Here is a 21,418-nt window from a genome sequence, read left to right on the forward strand (position 1 = left end):
GCAGACTGTGGGAAGAGAAATAAACATCTCCTCCCACCTGAATTTGGTCCAAACACTATATTCTTGTCAGCGCCACACACAGAAAGTGGAACGCCAGCTGGATTGTCTGGCTTTGCACATTTTCCACCTGTGGTTCAGAGTTTATTGCTGATATTAAGCCAGGTGAGTCACTGCTGAAGGGAAAAAAAACCAACCCAAAAGACCAACCCTATTTCAGGCACCCATTCAGGAAACATTTGACTAAATGAGAAGGAAACTCCCATCTTTTCAGAAGTAGGAGGAAGTTCCAAAAAGCTACACCCTAACAATTATATTCAATGTATAAACTCCCACTTCTTTAATTGTTCCCTCATTTCATCTTGTTAGGCTCAGCCAACTCACAATTTACCTTCCCTCCAAGTCTAATAGGCCAATCCAGCATGCTGGACCTCAGCAGGTACCTGCAGGGAACTGCTGTCTACACACGTCCCTGCAGAACCGAAGCCAGGAGTTCCTCCTCTCATGCAGCCAAACCGACCCAGCCTCCCAACCAACAAATTGGTCTGGAGTGGGGCAGCTCCAGTGAGTCAGGAAGGGCTTGGTGCATCGCCTCATCCCAGCGTGCTCCCCACAACGCTCACTCAGAGCTGTCGTTAGAACCAAACTCCATCATTTTCACAGGAAATGGTTAGAATACTTAATAAAATCAATAGTCATCTGTGCTGGGTTCTCCCACCTGCAAAGCGCACTGCAGGCATAAATACCAGCCTCTAATTACTTACTAGTCGATCCTCCCCCAGGTTTAAGTTTTCCTCTCCAATTCATTACCTGGGTACACAGGCCACAAATAAAGCAGATCTGGTGCTCTTAAATATTTGGCCAAAAGCACCTCTACTCTGTTTTTCAAGTTATGAAAGCTTGGCTCTGGTAAACTGTGAGTCCTGATGCCTCTTCCTCTGCTCTTACAGGAGCCAGCTGTCTTAGAGATGGCACTGCTAAGCAGCTGCATCCTCAGAATTGAGTCAGGAGCAATTTACGCCTGAGCAAGCCATGTTTCAGTGCCCCCCACAACCAGTCGTGCCTTCTTGGGCCACCTGACAAGCACGCCGGTCTTTGCTAGAGCCTCAAAGGAACCATTCTGCTCTGGGCCAGACTCTGCCATGGTCCAGAGAGAAAAACACACTGGATTTTTAACCCCTATTTTTCGGTAGCATCTCAGGTTTCAACGCTGTCTAGAGAAAGCACAAACTGCAGTATCCAAAATTATTATTCAACCGAATAAAGCAACACAATCTTGTATTATAAAACCATCAATTTTATATCTGACATAAATATGCCCAGCCTTTGAGTCTATATTTAACTCACTCAAGCCTTATCACTTATTTTGCAGCCACCAAATCAATCATGTAAGACTGACATCACGTGGAAATGGTAATTCTCCCAGGGATAACTGGGAGGACTGTAGCCTACTGTAAGCACTGTGTGGCATTCTCCCCAAAGCAGGAGCGCTGCAGAAGGCAGCTCGTGCTCTTCCCTGTTGACACTTACTCTGTGCACATATTTTGGACCTGATGTATTTTCCAGCATCACAATGACGACAGAATAAGCCAGTACGCAAGGATGCGGCTTCTACGTGTGCCATGAGGAAACTATCCACCACCAGCCTCACGAATTCCTGCTCCAGGTAACGTCTATGTGTTTTCCAGAATTATGTAGCAAGCAGCATTTTCTGATATAGCACCAAAGTAAAATCAGACACTTTGGAGTCAAAGTTTTGGAAATATCTCTGGATCTAGGAAGACTGATGAAGGCTCAGAGGTATTTTCTTGGCCATTATGTACCTCAGGATCTCTACAAATCTTATTCTGAAGCTTTGTCTTTAGAAATTTCAAAGAGGAAAAAAAAGCAACCCCAAAACCACTTTCTTACATCCAATTTCTCACAAGTGCCATTAAAAATTACACTTCAAACGCATTATCTTTAAAGTAACTGATGTTCTTTTCTTTTTAATGACAAAGAAGGTCATTTTGTTCCAGCATTGAGACCACCTCAAAAGAAAAAAGAATGACATGAAAACTGGAATAAGGATGCACTAGCCCCTTTGTACACACTTCTGTTTGTTGTTTACAAATCTGTGTGGCCTATCATCATTTCTTTACATGCAACTTAATAACTTCTTTAATCACATGCACTTGTTCATCACTGGATGAGATTAAATCCATAGCAAGAAAAACGTAACAGACCATAACACAGCCAAAGACTTTATGAGCTATTACTTTAACCTTGCTTCCTACTGCAAAGCTTTGTTTCATCTTTCTTCTAAAAATAAAAACAGTAAAAAAATAAAGAGGATACAGAGATGCAAAAATTCCTGACACCTAAATCCAGATACACCAAACACCAATGCTTATGTGCTTCTAGCATGTTAAAGCTTTGCAGGCGAGTTGTGGACCTGTATATGGCCCAAACTGCAGGCCCTGACCCTGTGCTGCAACTGGCTTTACTCAATTTAGAAAACACTTTTGCCTACTAAATGCGCCCGAGCACCTGACAATGGGTCTACACCATCCTTGCATTAGAAAGTAATTATTTTATCAAAACATTTGGTGTTCCAGCCCCTCTATCAGCAATTTAGTCTGGTCTTAAGACCACGCATTCTCACTACACATGACTGGTTTTAATCTTTCTGAAAGACCAATCCTCATACCCCCATTAGGGTTTGTAACACACTGGATGCACCCTAGAAGCAAGGCATCCAATTTAGCTTTCTGCAAATGACTGTAGATTAGAATCCATCAAAATTGCTCTCTGCAAATCCATCTCTATTGTGCATGACAGAAGGGAGCGATCAGGGTGTTTCCTATTGCTGTGAGGTAAAGCATTAATGTGGATGTGACCCTAACCCAGTCTGAAACTTCTGGTTTCTGTTTGGCTATTGTTCAACCTGATGAACAGCATTTACCAGCACTCAAATATGTCTGCAGTCTAATCCCAAGCACCCACCAAATTCTGAGTAGCCAACTCCAAAGATGCCCTCAGAACAACGCAACCCAGCACAGCTGCACTTCATCACAGATCTCATGGAATGGGTCATAAAAATCCAAATATACATTATGAGTAACCAAGTCCCCCTCTTGCCATTCACAAGCCAGCGAGCCACCATTCTCGGTAAGCTGTACAGAAAAGCCTTGGTATGGTACCTTGACTTGTCTTGCTTTGTGCTCATTTCCATTCAACATGTTATTTATTAGGTAAGTGCATGTGGAAGAACAGCCAACACCAAATCAAAGAGTGTTTGTCAACAGGTCAAAGCTAACTCCTTCCACTTTATGGCACACCCTGGGTGGGGGCAGAGGGAAAACCAAAGCATCTGTGGAGTGTATTATTTTACTCACACAAAACACAAGCCATGGGAACATGATTGACAGGACCCTCTCTTATGCTGCTTCAGTTCATGCCTTACAGTTCCATGAGCTGAAGGGTGTAGTACAAACTCTGCCTCTTCTGAGCAGAATATGGGGAAATAAACATCACTGATTCCTCTGCTAGAGGCAGCAACCTCCACTTTTTTATCTCAGCCTCCCTTCATACATAAACTAAATTTAATTATACACTTAACCACCTCCCGTGGATGTTGTGAAAATTAGTTAATGTTTAGGAAGCACTGATGAAACATACTTAAGTGTTAAGTATTATCAGATAGCATTATGTTACCCTCACTTAAATTGTTTTCCTCTTCTCATTTAAGTGCCTTCGATCTACTTACGTTATTTGCCTCCCCATGACCCAACTTTCTTCTCCGTGACTTAAAAATAAAAAGAGTTAATTGAACTGCAAGTTCTAGTGTTACTTAAAGATTGTCTGCTGGGCCACGCAGTTAAACCCCAAGTACAGTTGAGTAATTTCACATCCTGGAACCAATAATTTTTTTTTTTCAACTAAAAATTAGCTTAGTAGGTACTAATCAGCTTGCAAGGCAAATATAATGGGAGAAAATCAATTTAAACTCTCTGTTTGAAGCTTGTGCCAGGTCATTATACAGAAAGACTAATCTGCTAAATAATTAAGGCTCTGTATTTGTGGAGTGAGAAGAAAGAAGTATTACAAGTGAATAATAATTCTGTGCTGCCGTTTGCCTCTTTAGTCTATAATTAGACTACGTACTTCAAATATAGATGTTAGCCTGACTAAGGTTTAACCCAGAGCCAGTGAAATGGGCTTTCTGAAAAAGCACCTAATCTGTGCCAAGGAAACTAGAAACAGTCATCCCCTTTGGACGTGATCGCTGGTTAAAAGTCAGCCTTGTCTCTGCTGACTGAGCAAAAGGAAAGGATTTTAGGAGCAAGCAGCTTCTGTGACAAAGCACACGCATCCTTATTAAAAAATAAATTACTGCAGTAACAGCTCCAAGCCTTGCAGTAGCTACTGAAATCTGCTATCTGCTGTAAAACACCGTTCATGTTTCATGGCCTATGTAACAATGGGCTACTTGCCATTTCAGTGTGTGTACTGCATTCACCAGCTTTGAAAGACGTAAATACAGAACCCTATTTTGGTTCAAAACACTCCTCCTTCCTACATAAAGGGATATTTTCAAATCTAATCATCCAATATGAGACACACTCTTTCAAACTTACACAGTAAATATGTTGATAGAATTCAATGCCTATGAAAACCAGGACAATTACATGTGCTAGTGAACAAACTCCTAAGTTTTCTAAGGCAGAGGCAGAAGATACAGTGGGTCACTTACTTTTCTTGGAGAAGAGTTTCTTTCTCCGTCCGATGTGGCTCAGCTTGTATTCGTTCTCTTCGCAGTTGCAATCTTCACTATTCCTGCTGTAATACTTGGGCAAAATATTGGAGGTGCCTTTGCTGTTGCTGGCAGCTGCCAAGTTCGCCATTCCCTTGCACTTGTGTAGCTTGAGCTTTCCACTGGCATCTTCCACACACTGCCATTTCTGGAAGAAAAATTTGGTCATTAAAACTGTCCCAACTGTGCTTTGTCTAATGGCCAGCTCCAGCAATCTATCAGAGACTCCTCACTGTAGTAAGCTGAGGCTCATCTATCACCTACTACCAAAACACATTTTTTGTAATCTTCCATTTTCAGGCAAAACAGGAACTCTTTGCAACACTTCCATTTGTTCCTGATTGTTTCTTGGAGGCAGAACAGCAGGAATTTCTTAACAGAATCGGTACTGCAGGTAGAAATACGGCGATCAGAAGTGACAACTTTCAGAAAAATAACTGTGGCATGAATCCAGGCGGTTCAAGCCTTACCCACAGGTCTGAAAAGAATCCTTGCCTACCCTGTTTGTCAGCCTGGCAGGAATCTATGTCACTATTACGCCATTAAACCAAGCCTGTGGCCTGCACCTAATATCAGCCCCATCCCATACTCTGCAAGAAGGGAAAATCTTTTTGGAGGAGTCTCCTCTTTCCTGGTTCAAATGCCTCGTGATGGGATGATTTTATCCAAGTTGTGGATTCCTTTACTGTAAAGGAAAGGATCTGAGTTGGGTATTTAGATTCACTCTACAATCAAAGAGGAGGAATAGTCACTTCCAGGTTATAATTCCCTTCATCCTAAGGCAGCCATATAAAAGAGACAAGAAACAGGACTGCCCTGCAGAAGCGCTTGTTTCTCTTCACTGACCTTTAGAAGGGTTGGTATGGCTGGATCAGCTATGGAAGTCTCTAATTAGAGAGTTTAGTTCCATATTGAGTCTCCATATTTATCTCCATATTGCTCTTAGCAGCTTTTCCTATCCAACACCCTTGGGCTGACTAACACTGGTGAGCTGCACTGGCTACCTGTGAAGTGAGAACCCCCTGCCTCTTCCACTCAAGACTACAGAGAATCTCATCTCTAATCTCCAACTCCTGTTACTCAAAACCTGAAGTAACTCGCTTATAGCTCCTGTGCGCTGCTCTGAGAGCTGTGCCAAGGGCAAGGGAGTTTTAGCCACCTTCAATCTGGCACAGAAGTTCCACCCACTTCCCAGATACATCACAAAATAATTTCACCTAGTCCTTTATTTACCAACATGCTGCTAGTTACAGAGCTAGGCTTTGAGATATGCAATCCCCCCCTTACAGAATCAGTTGCTACTGCTTTAAACAGAGTGCCTCAGAAACACTTGAGCTTTTTGCTGAGTCTTGAGAGGCGTTCCTCTTTTTCCCCTATTACAACATCCTCAGTCTGTGCCTCCAGGACTCACTGGAATATTGAAAATTTTCCAAATAAAAGAACAGAAGGAAAAACAGCAACAGCTCCCAAGTGAGATGGCATTTTACTGCAGCCTGCAGCTCTACAAGGGAGATGCAGTCACTTCAGTTCCCATAGAGGTGTACCCAGGCTGAGACAACAAAGCCCACATTTTCCATTGAAGTTCACTCCATTGTTTGCATGACAGCAAAGCAAGAAAATAGTATCATTGTGCTTTTATACTACAGAATTTAACAGGAGTCACAAGTGAACTGGCCAGTTACAGTGGATTTATCTATGTCCACAGGAGAGCCTCTCATTTAAAATGAACAGAGTTTTATGGTGTGTCCACTTATTTCCTCAAACAATTGGATGTCAGGTCTCCAGGGATGTAATTGCTTCCTAGGTGCAAATACTGTTTTCAACCTCCTGTATGACCCAAACTTTGCACTGATGTAGATAAACCTGGCTTAACTTTCAGCACAAGAAGTCATAGGAAATCAATGAGAGATACTGATAAAGACACCTGAATCAGACATCTTTGCATGACTGTCCTCATCAGGAAAGCAGGACACATTTACCTAGAGGGAGTGTAGAACAAAAACAGCCTTTGAAGAATAAATTGCTGAGCCTTAATTTATTATTTTTCAGAAATGCCTAACACTGACCGATGCACAGAGTGAGGTTTGCAGGAAAAGTTATTTAGTAGAATAAGCAATGGTTTCTTTCACAATGAAAAAAAGATGTAAAAATGTTTGTTGCTGTTTCTCATTTCAATTCACCTGAATCTTATTTTTAAAAGCATATGAACAAACTGCATTTTCTGCTCAGCAGAGCTCTATGCTGTAGGTGTCTGATACATGAAAAATGAAGATTCAACAGAGGGCAAGTTAAATGCCACAAGGAGAACTACTGTAAATAAGTGCTCTGATGTGTGGCCCAACAATATTTTTTCTCTATTTCTTTCATCTCCTGTCAAGAAAAGTGATGCTCATTTTTCCCCTCCAGGTGAACTGGAAAAAATCCTTTAATTTTTGGTGCAGTTTAAATCTTTCCAAGGCAGCTGTATGCTACAGTGAAAACACCTTAAAGGCTTTGCTAGAAGGGCACACTGTATGCATTAACTGGCCCATTGCCGAACAACCGCAGTGCAGAACTACATAAATGACTCCAGAAGCAAACACTGAACACATGGGGGGTGGGAAAGGGCAAAGGAAAGTCTCAAGCTTTTACTTTTTCCCCAGAATAGCTATGGGCACGTGTGTGAATGTATCTGGGATTCAACAACTCCCCCTTGGTCTGCTTGTAGGTACAAATGCAAATTGTCTATATTAATTTCAGTCATTTCCACGGGATGCTTTCAAACATAGGAAAAAGGACAGCAATTGCAAGGGAACTGTGGAAACCTCAGCTTGACAGTCAAGAAGCTTTAAGCATTGTGAATTTTGGCATCTGAAATCCATTTTTACTGCACAGCACACCATCATGCAGAAACCTGTGTCAAAGCCTAGAAGCGACTAAGTTATTTTGTAAGAGGTAATCACATAAATAATTAAATTGCTGTATGAAGAACTCTAGAGTGCCCCAGAGATACTTTGGCTCACAGGTATGAATGATAACCATCCAGCAGCAAAACTTAATTACATATATGGATTAACTCAGCCAGTCAGGAAAACAAAGTGCCCTTAGTTTACCACCTCCCCCTAACTTTTCAGGTCTTTTCCTCATTAGGCCAAAAGATGTGTTCCTAATTCAAGTCCTATAGCTCATAACATCTTGCAAGAGTTAAGTCTGGAAAAGGAGGGCACTTTCATACGCATAAAAGTCAGTGGAAAACCCAAACTCCCACACAATCTTCCTCCCAGCTCATATTAAAACTCCAAAGGAAGACCCTTGTTTTCCTCCAGCAAAGCCTTGCAGAACAGCTACTCATACCATCATAAAAATGGCTTTTGCAATATGTCCTGACGTCCATCAAGCTCACATTGTGCTAAACTTTCCAGACACCTCATTTAATCACTAGAGTCTTTCCAGCTGTAGGTTTCCCACCATCTTTGGACAGGCCAACTTAGCTGCTGTGCTTGTGCTTTCTGCCACCTACTATGCTGGGCTTGTTCTAACATTTCTACTCCATCCTCTACCTTACCTCCCACTGCACAACACATGCTCCTCAGTTATTTGTCTGCAAAGCAGAAGAGTCTGGGCTTTAGTTTAATGGAGAAATTGGTGTTACTGAACAGAAATCTTTTCAAAGATATACTGCAAAGGCAAAAAAAAAAAAAAAAAAAAAGATAGGTTGTAACATACATTCTCCCCTCCAGCCCAAACTACTGCTCTATGTACAAGAGCAAACACAGAGTAAATGAGGACTTCAATATCTGTGAAACATGAACCTTAACAGCAGCAGTTGTAGACTGAACAGCTGCCCTGTTTTCCTCCAGTAACACTACTCACCTTGAACATGCTAATGACCCCTCAGCAGAAAAAGACATGCTGTATTTTTCAGTGTGTCAAAACCCCATTATTTCCTTCACAGGCCCCATCACCATGAAGTGGTTTTTCCATTATTGTGCATCAATGTCTTCTTACTGCTACAGCAATCACAGACGTTAATTCAAAGTCATTACTTGAGGCCCCAATCAGAAATAAATAGCCATGACCTTCCCTGTAGGATTTTTTTCCTACAATTCACTCATTTCACTGAATCTCTCTCAATTGACATTGTTTTCTTTGGAGGAAAAGGGATGATCACACAAGACTTGCTAAGAAAAGGTTCCAGTTGAAACACAGAGTTTTCAGAGCTGAGCCCTAAATCATCATGCTGCTTCTCATCAGTTCCTCTTTTTGTTAAGCGAAAGAGATTCCATTCCCTTTTACAGAGAAGGGAAAAGTGAAACTGTCTGATCAGTCAGCTGCCAGCAAGGCTCCCTCCCTAACAGTTTTAGGAACACAGCCTCTAGGAATCAAAGTTTCTGCAGGATAATAAAGCCCTCTGTCCCTGCCAGCAACGTGACAAAAACACTTCAGCAGTATCTGTCACCTTTAGTTTATGCGGATGCTGTCTGAACCCCACGCTTGCTGCCACACTGGATGGTGAGCCAGAAGCTGCTTTGATGGCTAGAAACATTCTGACTTCTAGTCTAAACTGATTTATGAGTAGTAAGGATACATTTTTCCTTGTCTGAAACAGTACAGTCACAGTTTAGGTAGTATGAAACAATTGAAGGTACAGTTTAGCTCTTCTCCTTTGTTGTGGTTTGCTCCTTGTGTTATTTTTTATTGGGCTAATGAGGACAAAAGAGCGAAAGCCAACGACAGAAGCAAACCCATTCCTTACAGCATTTCTACTGCTTCTGCTGGCAGCTTGTCCTTACAGACATAACAGTCAACTTAAATTTCCCATAGTTTGTCTCCTACACATGACTGCTCCTCTGTCCTTGTTGACTGAAAATAATTGGCTCATGTTTTCTGTATAAAATCTCTTAGGTTCATGCAAACAGGTTCCTCTCTCCTCAGCTATTTTTTGGACAGAATATGCCCAGTTCCTTACCTCCTCCCAACAGGTATTATTTTCTTAATCTTTTAACATTTTGTTTGTGTTTCCCCATACCTTCTTCCAGTTTATCTACTAGCAGCGAAAGCCTGGTTTCCTCTATGTCGTGCAATATCTAAATAGCACTGCCTGGTCTTCATTCTAACTAGACATTAATTCATTACACTGACTCATTATTTTTGGCGATTCAGACCTTTGGGCTCTCAGCTCAAGTTCAGTTGTCACACACTACAGATCACTTGAACCTTAAAATTCTAAGACAGATGAACAATTTATTGACAGAAAATGTGCAGGGTGCTTTTTAATGCCACAAACAGCAGCTGAAATGAGGCAGGTGGGACAATCAACCTGAAAAATCAGGTATTCCACTAAATTTATGATTACAATTATAATTCATTTATTATTAATATAATAATTGGTTTGTGGCATCAAATGGTCCCAGCTGCTGTGTTAGGTACTGCAGAAGGAGTGAGTGCAGCCCAAGCAGAAATTACATTAGCGGTGGAGAAAACATCCAGCAGCACCAAAATGGGAATCAATTTGTCTGAGGTCCCACATGGAGTCTGTAACAGTTCTGAGACTGAAGCCAGTCTCGTGACCTCCAGCGCATTGCCTAAACTAAACTGAACTAAACTACAGCGCTTTTCATACTGGGATAGTTAAAAAATTGGGGCAGTTTATTAAATGTTGATATTGATTTTGGCAAGCTACTTGCAACAATCACTGCTGTAATGGCAAGGAGTTTAAAAATCCCAGTTAACAAGAGATGGAAATTCCTTCATTTTGTGAAGCAACAACAAGCAAAAAACCACATAATAAAATACCCTCTGGAAATCATTATAGGCTATTTCTGGCTAAAGGAGGAAAACAATTTTGTTAATTACAATCCCTGATAAGGAAGACAATCCCTGAATAACAGCCTTAATAAATCATCATGATTTTAATTTTCATGGTTTGTTGCCTCCTATTTTTATCAGTTTGAGGGGTGATAAAATTTTTAATGTATGAAGTTATCAACAAGTCATTTCTTGTTGCAATCGCAGGTTAAGAACCTGATCCTGAAAGTTGCTGAGCATGTGCAACTCACACTGGAATTCAGGAACTCCATCTGCCTGAAGAGCTATTAAAATTATCTGGGCTCTAGCTGCCTTGATACGCTTCACTTATCAACAGAACTTACATTCTTTAGTAACCTCAGGATATCTCTGCTAGGTACAAAACAACCAGACAACCACAAAAGATAAATCAAAAACTTTTTGCTCAGTTTTTAAAGAAATTCCTTATAAAAGCTGACTTCATTTCTTAGGTCTGGCTGACATAAGTTCAAGCTGTAGTGCCCTCAGGAAACGTAGAAAAATATAAGCAATTTTTTCTGCTGCTCCACCCTTGGTACTAAGCAATGGCTAATAATAAACACTGTTAGCCATTGGCAGGCATATGGTCTAGAGGTACCACTTATGAACAGCTGTAAGAAAGCACACACTGATCAGAGCAGTTTTCATCACTGCTATACCATGCTATGTCAGAGAACTGGGTGACATGCTTTTACTGCTGATACCTTCATGCCAGTTGCAAAAGAATATCCCTTCATGATCGTGGTACATCACAAAGCAATCAGAGGGAAGACTCTGTCAAACCTTTCATTTGCAGAAAATCTGAAGGAAACCAAGTGCAAAGTTTTTAATTTTGAATGTTCTCCTGTGCAAACTGTGCTATAAAATTATATTTTAAATGCTATTTAAAGTGATATTCTACTTGGATAAGATTTGCACATAGAGTTGTGAAAATAAAAAGGATTTGAAAAAGACTATTTTTCTTCACAATGATCTGCTAAAGACAAAACTAATATTGGGGTGCTTTGGTTTTTTTTTTTTCCACGCATACAGCACAGATCCCCTATAGCAATCAGCACTGCTGCAGGTATTGCATGTTTTTCAAATGTGCTCAAAGTTGGCAAATGACTTAGAGGGGGATTTTGTGCAGCTGTTGTTATGATACTGAGTAGTTGCTGGGAATACTCTACCAAGCAATGCTGATATCATAATTGGCTTCACAAAAGCACATTAATGCAGGCCGCCAGATAAAAGTGGGTCAGCTTCCACTTACCAGCCAGCTTGGAATGAAAGGCCGAGCTATGCTGAAGAGAAAAAATTTGTGTGGAAGCCATTAGGTACTAGGATAAATGTTTTTTATTTCATGTGGGAAGAAAGAGCTCATCTCTTTTAAATCCTTGAATATAAATGCTGAGCTGCTCTTTCATCTGAGCCTACAGTCACCCTTTGTTGGATGCAAATAACTAATACAGACCAAGCCCTTCTAACTGAAAAAGAAAACATGGCAACACACAAATTCCCATTGCACTCAGAAGTATTTACATATATTAGTGTTGCCAAAAAAAAAAAAATCCCACATAATGGACTCTGAAACAAGGTTTTAAACAGCATGAATAGCCTCATCTCCATGATCCTGGTGCTCTCTTATCAAAACGATTATAGGTCAAGGAGGGTGACAGAGATTTGCAAAGGAAGAACATTTTGTGGTGATAGAACTATATTCACAAACTTGCATGCTCACAAAGTGGAATTTCAAAATCTCCATCTCACATTCAAAGCTTTCTTTACCTCTCCTTTACTCTAAAGCTCTGTCCTCATCTCTTCTCATTCACTCCCCTTCTGAGTCTTTGTCCTCCATTTGTCCTTCTCATCTCCTGCTCACACTTGATTCCCTGGCACTTCTCAGACTCCACTGTGCACGGAATAGCAGTCCCCCAAAATTTGTTTAAGTCAAAAGAAAGGGTCCAAATGGCTTTACCAAGCTTTCACTTAATTCTGACCCAGACTTCCGTTCATCTTTGCACCAGGATATGAAAATTCACCTTTTGCACTGAACACTCCAGATACTGTTAAATGCACAATCATAAAGTGTCTTGTAGGATCAGGGGACATCTGCTATATAACCACCGTATCTGTATATCATAAACCCTGCAAGGCAGTGCTATGTTATTCATTTGGGCTTGTTCTATACTACGCAGAGCTGCGAACAGCACCAGCAAACAGACAACACCCATTTGTCATCTGAGAAGTTAGGCCTTGCTTCGCTCTGAAAGGACTTTTGGGTGCACCCATATTTGCACACAATTTATCCTCAAATAAGCACATTCATTTCCCACTATTCCTGCTGTCTAGACAGACTACTAGGACATATTCTCTAGAGCAGAGGCTGGATGGATTGAGCCTCCCTTGAGAGCCCTTCCCAGGCTCTAATTGACTTGATTGTTAGGCAATTTTTCCTGATGTCCAACTTAAATTTCTTTTTTGCTCAATTTCATCCTATCACTTCCAATTATGTCTGACTGAACTGCTCAAAACAATTCTCCTCTCCGTCTCCTGACAATGAGGATGCAGCACACGCATCTCTTATTAGCACACCTTCACCTAAGAGTTTATCGCCGATTCTGAGTACAGAGTTGACATTTTATGCCCACTTCTCAAGGATGTCAAAGATACTTTATTATCTGTGGAAGAAAACATAAGCCTGTGAATGCACATAGACAATATAGGGCCTTCCCCCTTCCTTCCATAACTGAGACATGTGGTAATTAGAGTAAGAAAGCCTGAATGTAGCAAAGTTACCTTATGCAAAGAGACAGCTTCAGTGACAACATGGAAAGTCTCTCTTTCCCTCTGTTCTTACAATAGTGTTCATAATAATTGGGATGATGAAGACAAAAGGAAGAAGTTGAAACATCACCCAAAGGGAAAATACTGATAGAAAAGAAAAGCTGCATTTCCCCAAACTACTTACTGATGATGCTGTAGCAGAAACAATGACTTTTCCCCCAGTTTCCCAAAGCACATTGTGAATTCAAAAAACAATGGCTTGCTCCCACCCATCTGAAATTTCAGCTCAAGACATCTGATGACAATAAACCACTGCACAAAATACTTCTTTAAGTTCAGTATTTTTAGGAAGAATAGGACATTATAATCTCTTTGCATACTAAATCTGACAAAGAAGCCACAGGAGGCAAACAGCATCTGGAAAATGCTTATACATATAAATTGGATCCAAACACCTAAGGAACGACAGGCTCATTTCACAGGTGCACTGTGAAATGATTGGTAGAGGCAGAAGCAGGGAGCCTGGCCTCCAACAGTAGAAAATGAGCTACTGTAGCCTAACTAGCCCATTATTGCCTATAGCCTTGCTAAGCTGTTGAGATTGTGTCTGCAGAAACAGTTATACAGAGACCAACTCATTCTGAGCTGCCAGGTAATGCCTACCTTAAAACAGACACATCCATGGCCATAGGCAGAATGCATTACAGTCCTTGGAAGGGGGTACTCTGACCAGTACCCGAATGAGAAAGCAATGGCATGGAGTCAATTTTGCTACGTTTCCAGAGGATGAGAACTCCCCTAAGAGTGGAGCTGCTGGAGATTGCTTTGCACTGCTCTGGTAAGTTTGCAAAACATTCTCCTGCATTGAGGCCATGTTTTGATACTACTCTAAGTGCTTTTTTCCCCAATTCTTCTACATAACTTGGATGTGAAGTGAACGTATTTTCACATCTGTCCAGAACCATTACATTAGAACAAGAGAAATGACACACAATGAAAGACTTTTGTGCCCATATAGACACAAACTGCTTGCAGTCATAACTTCATGTTTTTCACAGCATATTTTTGTTAAGAACAGGGATATACTGAGTTCCTAGAATGTTATTTTCCCATTAATATACTTAATTTCAAATAATAACAACAAAATGAATTAAATCAAATTTGGAAGAAGCCAATCTGTTAAGTTTGTACCTTCTCATCACTAATGAATCTCAGACCACATTCTATTTGGGGAATAAAATGTTAAAACAGCCCAGGTAGTTCTCTTAACAGTAGTCAGGAATCAATACAGAGGCACTTGAATCAGCAATTTCCTGAATGACAGTCAGTTTCATAAATGCTGTACTACAGTTCTGAGCAAAGGCCACAGAATGAGCCATTTGATTTGTAAGCTAGCATTGATGACAAGGTGGAGAACATTGGCACAGTTAAGCCCAACTACAACTGCTTACTTTCAGTCAGGGTTAAAATGCCCTACCTGGCCAAGCTGTTCACAAGCTGTTTGATACTCAGCTCGCTGACAAAGGTCTTTCACACGCTGGTATTTGGGTAGAAAGTTTTCTTCTTGGGCATCTACCTTCTCATTCTCCCTTTTATGCAGCAGTTTACTGGAAAAGGAAAAAAAATTTATTTTTACATTAATTCCAAAACATATGTAGAGTTTGCTGAAAAGGTTCAGAGGTGTAGATTATCTGTCAAGTCCATAGCATCGCTGGTGGGCAAAACTTAATAGTCCAGTAGATATACTAGCATGTATCATCATCTCTGATAACACACAAGTTATTCATATCATGCTCTCAGGGAGTGTACAAAAACATAAAAACCCAAGACAGTGCATTTCATGTCTGATTGGCAGGCAGTAGCAACAGTCAATATAAAGAAACCATATCCTCCTCACTCTGCACTTTGCAGACCCTTGGTGCTCTATGTTATGCATTAAGGCAGAGGCACAGAGGGAATGGCCAGCAGGTGAACACAGATAGAGGAAGGGTTATTCATACTCCTGTGATACAAGCAGGAGGGTGAAGGGCAGCAGCTGAAAGAAAAACAGGATGCCTTTCCATCTCTCAATTCAAGCAAAGCTTCCCTTCCCCCACCCGAACAGAGCATTTATGCAGGCTGTAGGCAAAGGCCATACATTCCCTCCTATCACACAATTATTGCCATTAGGCATACTGCAGCCGTGTCCCTGCTGGCACAGCTAAATGGCTTTAGGTCTGTGGTAGAGTGCTGCTTTGGGTTTAGCTATTCGGTATCCTTCTATTTAAAAAGACTTGGCTTTGCGATTTAACACTTTCCTTACCCTCTTTCCACTAGGAAGGAGTCTCTCCACACCTTCATCTTTTTCTTTAAATGGAACCTAGGAGGAAATGAAGAGAGGAAGAAGCAGTTCCCTCAAAACAAATAATCAAGTTATGCCCCAGTTTTTACTCCCATGCCCATGTCAGACAAGAGACATTACATATAACTTTACATGGGGACATCCAGCTTTATGAAGCAGACACATATGCCTCTCCAATATAAATGATAAGCAAACATAGGACAGATTTGTTCTCACAGGGACAAAATCCACAACAGATTCACTCAGTACAGCTATTTCAACATAAGCATGTTTAAGGCACAGGGGATTAACTGAATTGTCCTTGATCACAAAGGATCGCGAATTACATCAGGATTTCCTGACTCCAGTTTGGGCTCTTAACCTACAAACTACCCACAAAGTATCCTATTCTAAAACAGCTGCTTCTTTCCCCCTCTCCCTCCACCCAACTACTTGCGAAGCCAATCTCCTTCTTTCCTTTTTCTGCTGATTCTCCCTCGCAAGCATACAGTCTTAATTCTCTTCCTCAGTCTTTTTCCAACAAAAGTATTGATTGAGATCTTAAATAACTGCAATTCTAAGTGCTAACCTGTCTTTATACTATAGTCTGACACACAACCAACCCTTTCACCTCAATTATTTTACAATTTATTCAATTTGAAATACTTTGCTACAAATGACACCAGAGACACTTAAAAACTATAACTCATATAGCTAAATACCTTGTGTAGCCCTCTCACTGCTACAGAGATTACATTTGGTATATCTAGATGCCATATAGCTAGTATATGAACCTGATGAAATGAAAATAAATAACTAAAGTCAGTCACAAATTGCCAAACAGGCAGTGAATGATGCACTCATATAAATGGTAATTTTAGTATATTTTCCTTTAAATTTGCTGCATGGTGCCGAATACTTGCTCAATCTCCCATACAAACACATGGATGTTTCCAGGCACGTTTCATTTCTTACCTATTCAGTGGTCTCTCAGAATCCAGAAGCTTTAGAATGGATTTACCATCCATATCAGAGGGAATATCCAATCCAGCAATATCTAGAATGGTGGGTGCAAGATCAATATTCAACACAATGTGAGGATTCCTGAAAAAAACATATATGAGAAACTGGTTTAAAATCTATGCAATGTTATCAAGCAACTCCAGCTCTTCCACAGAGACCAGGGATCTGAAAAGGCTTATCTGTGACATCTGCAAAGAAGAAAAGAAGACACAATCCAATTCCTTTCCCTGATGTGAATTAAAATGTAAAATATAGGGAAGTTGCATAACCTCAAGAGGGACTAATAGGAAGATTTAAAACTTCATCACAGAACATTTTTGAGAAAGCAAACTAATTCATAAGGCAAAGTTAGTTAATTACTGCTAAAGAAGGTTCAAAAGTCTTTCAAAACATGGGAACACACTGGAAAAACTCCTTGGGTGTCTTACAGAATCGAAGTGTCTGCCAAATATGCTCATGACTTTATTAAAAAGTAGATTTGGCAGGTAGCATATACTTTATCTGTTTCAAAATATGGTACAGAAATAAGTACCTCAGCTTATATCACAGCCAGCATGTTCTGAAGAGAACATGAGGAGAAATATATTGCTAGACATTACAGTAAATAACTAATAGTTGCTGTTAATGTAGAGTTTGAGATATAAGGAGGAAAGGATCAGGAAAGAAAAAATGGAGAGGAAGCAGTTACGCATTAAAAAAGATGGGGGGGGGGGGGGAGGGGGGCGGAAAGAGAGAGGGAAAAGAACAGCTTTAATTGAAATAAAATCAATCTTCCCAAGCACGCAGTTATCCATTCTTCAAACACGTAGAAGCAAAAATGCCCTGTCACTTAGCACAGTATAGCACATGCTCCTTAGCCACCACAGTTTAACAGGACAGTATCTGAACTCAAGCTGACTTCAAATTTGGTTAAAACATTGGCATCAACTCCTGAGTAGTACAGACAGCTCCTGTCTCTGGATCCCTTGAAATGCCATGGCTAAACATGAGTGAGTTTGTGGATCAGAGCATCTAGCTGCAGAGCCCAGCATTCAGTAGCTAAATAAATGCCTAAATTACTAATCATGGGACTTGGTTTTACGATAGGTCTGGTTTTGCAGAACTGTTTCAAACTTATATCAAATATGTCTATGACTGTGTTGTGTAATTACTCACAATATTACACATACACACACTGCTTATCAGCTGTGTGCCATTTCTTCTCCTTATTTCTTAAAAAACAAACAAAAAAAAAACCCCAAAAAAACACCAACAACAAAATCAAGGAAGGCACTCAATTTCTTAAAAGTGGGGTAAAAAAAGAAAGTGAGCATAGTGCTCTCCAGGCAGCCTTCTACAGCACTGAACATAAAGAATCACCGTGGGATGATCTGCAGGCACAAAGGAAGGATGGGACCAGATGGGCTGCTATATACATGTCAGCACAGAATTCTAGCTCAAAATACAGGACAGAAGAAAGCTGCTGCACTCACACTAATTAATGAGACACGATTTAAAAATTACTACATTTTTGAGCAAGCGAGCAAACAGGCACTGACAAGAGCATGGATGATGAATTAAATTGATGTACCTAATTTGATTTTAATTACTAATAATTATGGTGTAGCATATTTGGTAATAGAAATGAGAGCTTGGTAATGACTTGCTACAGTGACTGCTGTTAAATCTTCATTGGTATCAAAAGGGAGTCATGACAATTACTCTGCAGGAAAAACATAAGTTTCACTCAAAGCATGGATGATTGAAGTTTTACCGTTTAAAGAAAATTGGGGTGAAAGGGAGAATCAATTTATTATCTGATGTACTACTCCTCCAACCCATTTTATTCTGTTCTTCCTATTTGTTGTACTGTGATGGACTCTGTTCTGCTAGACCCTGTCAGGCTGACTCCTCTGACTCTAACAGAAACATTTTTTCACTTTCATAAGACACTGAAAAATAAAATTCAGTGGGAAGGTCTAACAGCCTTTATGCATGTCTGGTTATAAAGATCCTTGAACTAAAGCAGACATGAGGCACCTGGTCTCTGGCATTGCACATTGCAGAAAAACTAGCCAAGTCCACTTCGGCACTGTCTTTCCAGTAAGACCAAAAACTGCAGTTGAAGGGACAGCGCATGTTCTTAGAAGGCTACTGCAGCTCCCTGGAAACTGCTGCTGCAGACAAGCTTCTTTCAGTGCTGAAGTAATATGTTTAATTCCACCTGAGAAATCCCTCCCCTGCGCTTCAGAGAAGTGGTATCATTTATTTCACATGCATAACTGCTGTAAATAAATTAGACATACAGTGCATTATCAATTGAATTTAACATTTTTGTGCCTACTGATGATGTGAATCAGTGAATTTAAGCAGCAAATGGAATGAGATTTTTTAATAACTATTTGCTACCATATTACACACTAGATCTGTTCCTCTGTGGTAAAGAAAAAAAAACCTGTATGGAAGACTTTGTGTGTGTGTGTGTGTGTGTTAATTATGCTAAAACATGCACACTGATATAAATAAAAGGCAGCAAATTATGGCACTCTGTCCAAAATCATTACTTAAGTGCAAATATTTGCTATTGAAATAATTGCTTAGAAAGTGTATTTACATAATTTCTTAGCTGATCAAAGCTACCACTTTAATTAACAGTCACATTCTGCATGCTTGTGTGCATCCGACAAACAGCCCTAACCATGTAATCTCAAAGGATAAGCCAAAAAGAATCTTTTGTGGATAATAATATATGAACTATTATGTACATTATCCTTCATAAACTGAAACATGTGACTCCACTGTAATGTTCAGCAATAATTATGTACTGTGGTCATAAACATTATACAACACATTTTTGCCTTGAAAATGTCATAGTTCTGTGTGTTACTTGTATGCCTCAAAAGGAGGCAAATAAACGTTTCCTGGATCAGACATATTTCAAAGTGGCTTTTTCAGCTACATCCACAAAAGTGCAGTGGCTTGTACTGCATACCTACACAAGGACAAAGGCAATGGCATGAAACTTATACTGTGTTACACCAGTTAGACCAGCACATGCTACCAGTTCTGCTTTGAGTAGACATATTTTTCTGACAGTAATGAAGAGGAAGTGAGTCAGGAGGGGCAGAACTTTGTGCCTCCATTTGGATGCCACATCAATACAACTACAGATGTGAACACAAAGGGTTTTTCTGGTCACACACACACACTAGCCAAGAACTTACAAGGACCCAGCCTCCACATTTGGACCTCGGACGTAGAAAGGAACTCTGATGTCAAACTCGTATGGCATGGACTTTCCTTTCACCAGCCCAAACTGCCCAATATGATAACCATGGTCTGCTGTGTATATTATATATGTATTGTCCAATTCACCTGTTTCAACCAACGTATTGTAAATCTGAAAAAAACCCAAAACAAAACATGAAGTTGATTCCATCGAGTAGTACTCTATGTAGAATACTAGGTATAAATTTCTGCCTATGTGTAATATGCAAATAACTAGAGTTCAGGATAGCACTGAGTTATCACAATGCACCATTTTACCAACCCAGTACTGTGACTATTACAAGACAAACTTGTGGTTTTTAAGGTAAACACATTAGCATGCCACATTTTCAGCAGTGTTTGGGTTCAGTGTTTTGCAGCAGAGCTCTCAAGATAGCAGTAAGTAACACGGGGACAGATAAAAGTTTCAAGGTGATATGCATTTTTGAATTTTTCTCTCCACCTTTATCTTTTTCCTGCAGCAAACAATTTTAATAAAATGATAGTATTTTGAATCTCACACTTATTTAAGCAACACTGAATGATCTTGCCTTCAGACAAATGAGTCTCCATTATGCAGAATATTTGCAAAATCTCTTCCAGATAAGTATCACTCAGTCATACTCACTGTGGAGAATTAAGAGGAGCTTTAACTCTGTAGTTGCTTCTATAGATTTACATGAGAATCTTTATGTGAAGTGTACCAACTTGAGCACCAAAGATCAATTTTTATGCAACATTTTCACTTACAAAAGTACAAAGGTGTTGGGGCACCACCAAAGCGGTGCCTCACGCAGATCCAGAACACACCAGCACTGGAGAAAACAAACTCTGCTGCTGTTGCTGGTTTGTGAGATTTTTCTTTTATTCTTTTTGGGGTGGTTTAGTCTTTTTTTATTTTATTTTAATTCTGGGAGAATATTAGATGGATATAACTCCACAGAAAAGATCGGGCTTAATAAAAAACAACCCAACTGATTTTGCCTGCAGTGAATCACCCAAAGTGAAACCATTTTACTAAACAGAAAATCAAAATAGTGTAGTAAAATCACCAGTCTCTCCAAGTGCAGATATCTGATCCATCTAGACAGGCTCATTAATGTGAAGCAGAGATCATACTTGCCTGAATCACTAATTATAAGGAATTACTAGCAAGCTGAAGCAATGCCATCCAGATAATCTTCTCTTTGCCTTACAGGACTCCTCTTATTTTACGTTCTACCTTTTTTGAATAAAAATGCCAAGAGATAAGCAGTAAACTGCACCACTATTAAATGTGCCTTCTCATAACTGGAAATCCTTTCTTTTTCAGAGTAGCGTTTAGCTAATTCAGATGTTTCTGTTCAAGACACTCATTAAGAGATTTCATTATTACATAATGCAGACTTAATTAAAAATATAAAATAATAATCTAACTATATATTTACTTCTAACATGTAACATCCCAGGCCTGGATTACCATGGGA

At 40.0% G+C, this 21,418-nt stretch overlaps 1 protein-coding gene across 9 annotated transcripts in view; it reads right to left on the reverse strand.

The window, feature by feature from the left end:
* Window positions 1-21,418, reverse strand: part of SULF2 (sulfatase 2) — a 151,909-nt gene that overhangs the window by 13,252 nt on the left and 117,239 nt on the right. For 8 of the 9 annotated variants that reach the window (XM_065691156.1, XM_065691157.1, XM_065691159.1 and 5 more), the window contains 5 exons: window positions 19,910-20,085; window positions 16,659-16,787; window positions 15,666-15,722; window positions 14,841-14,970; window positions 4,733-4,940 (listed from right to left, as the gene is read on the reverse strand). In XM_065691156.1, coding sequence (XP_065547228.1) covers window positions 4,733-4,940; window positions 14,841-14,970; window positions 15,666-15,722; window positions 16,659-16,787; window positions 19,910-20,085 — 700 coding nt within the window. Of the gene's footprint in view, window positions 1-4,732; window positions 4,941-14,840; window positions 14,971-15,661; window positions 15,723-16,658; window positions 16,788-19,909; window positions 20,086-21,418 lie in introns of those variants that run through there. The other variant, XM_065691164.1, reaches the window with a different exon arrangement.

Source organism: Lathamus discolor, chromosome 11, assembly GCF_037157495.1.
Source record: "Lathamus discolor isolate bLatDis1 chromosome 11, bLatDis1.hap1, whole genome shotgun sequence".
Classification (NCBI taxonomy): Eukaryota; Metazoa; Chordata; class Aves; order Psittaciformes; family Psittacidae; genus Lathamus; species Lathamus discolor.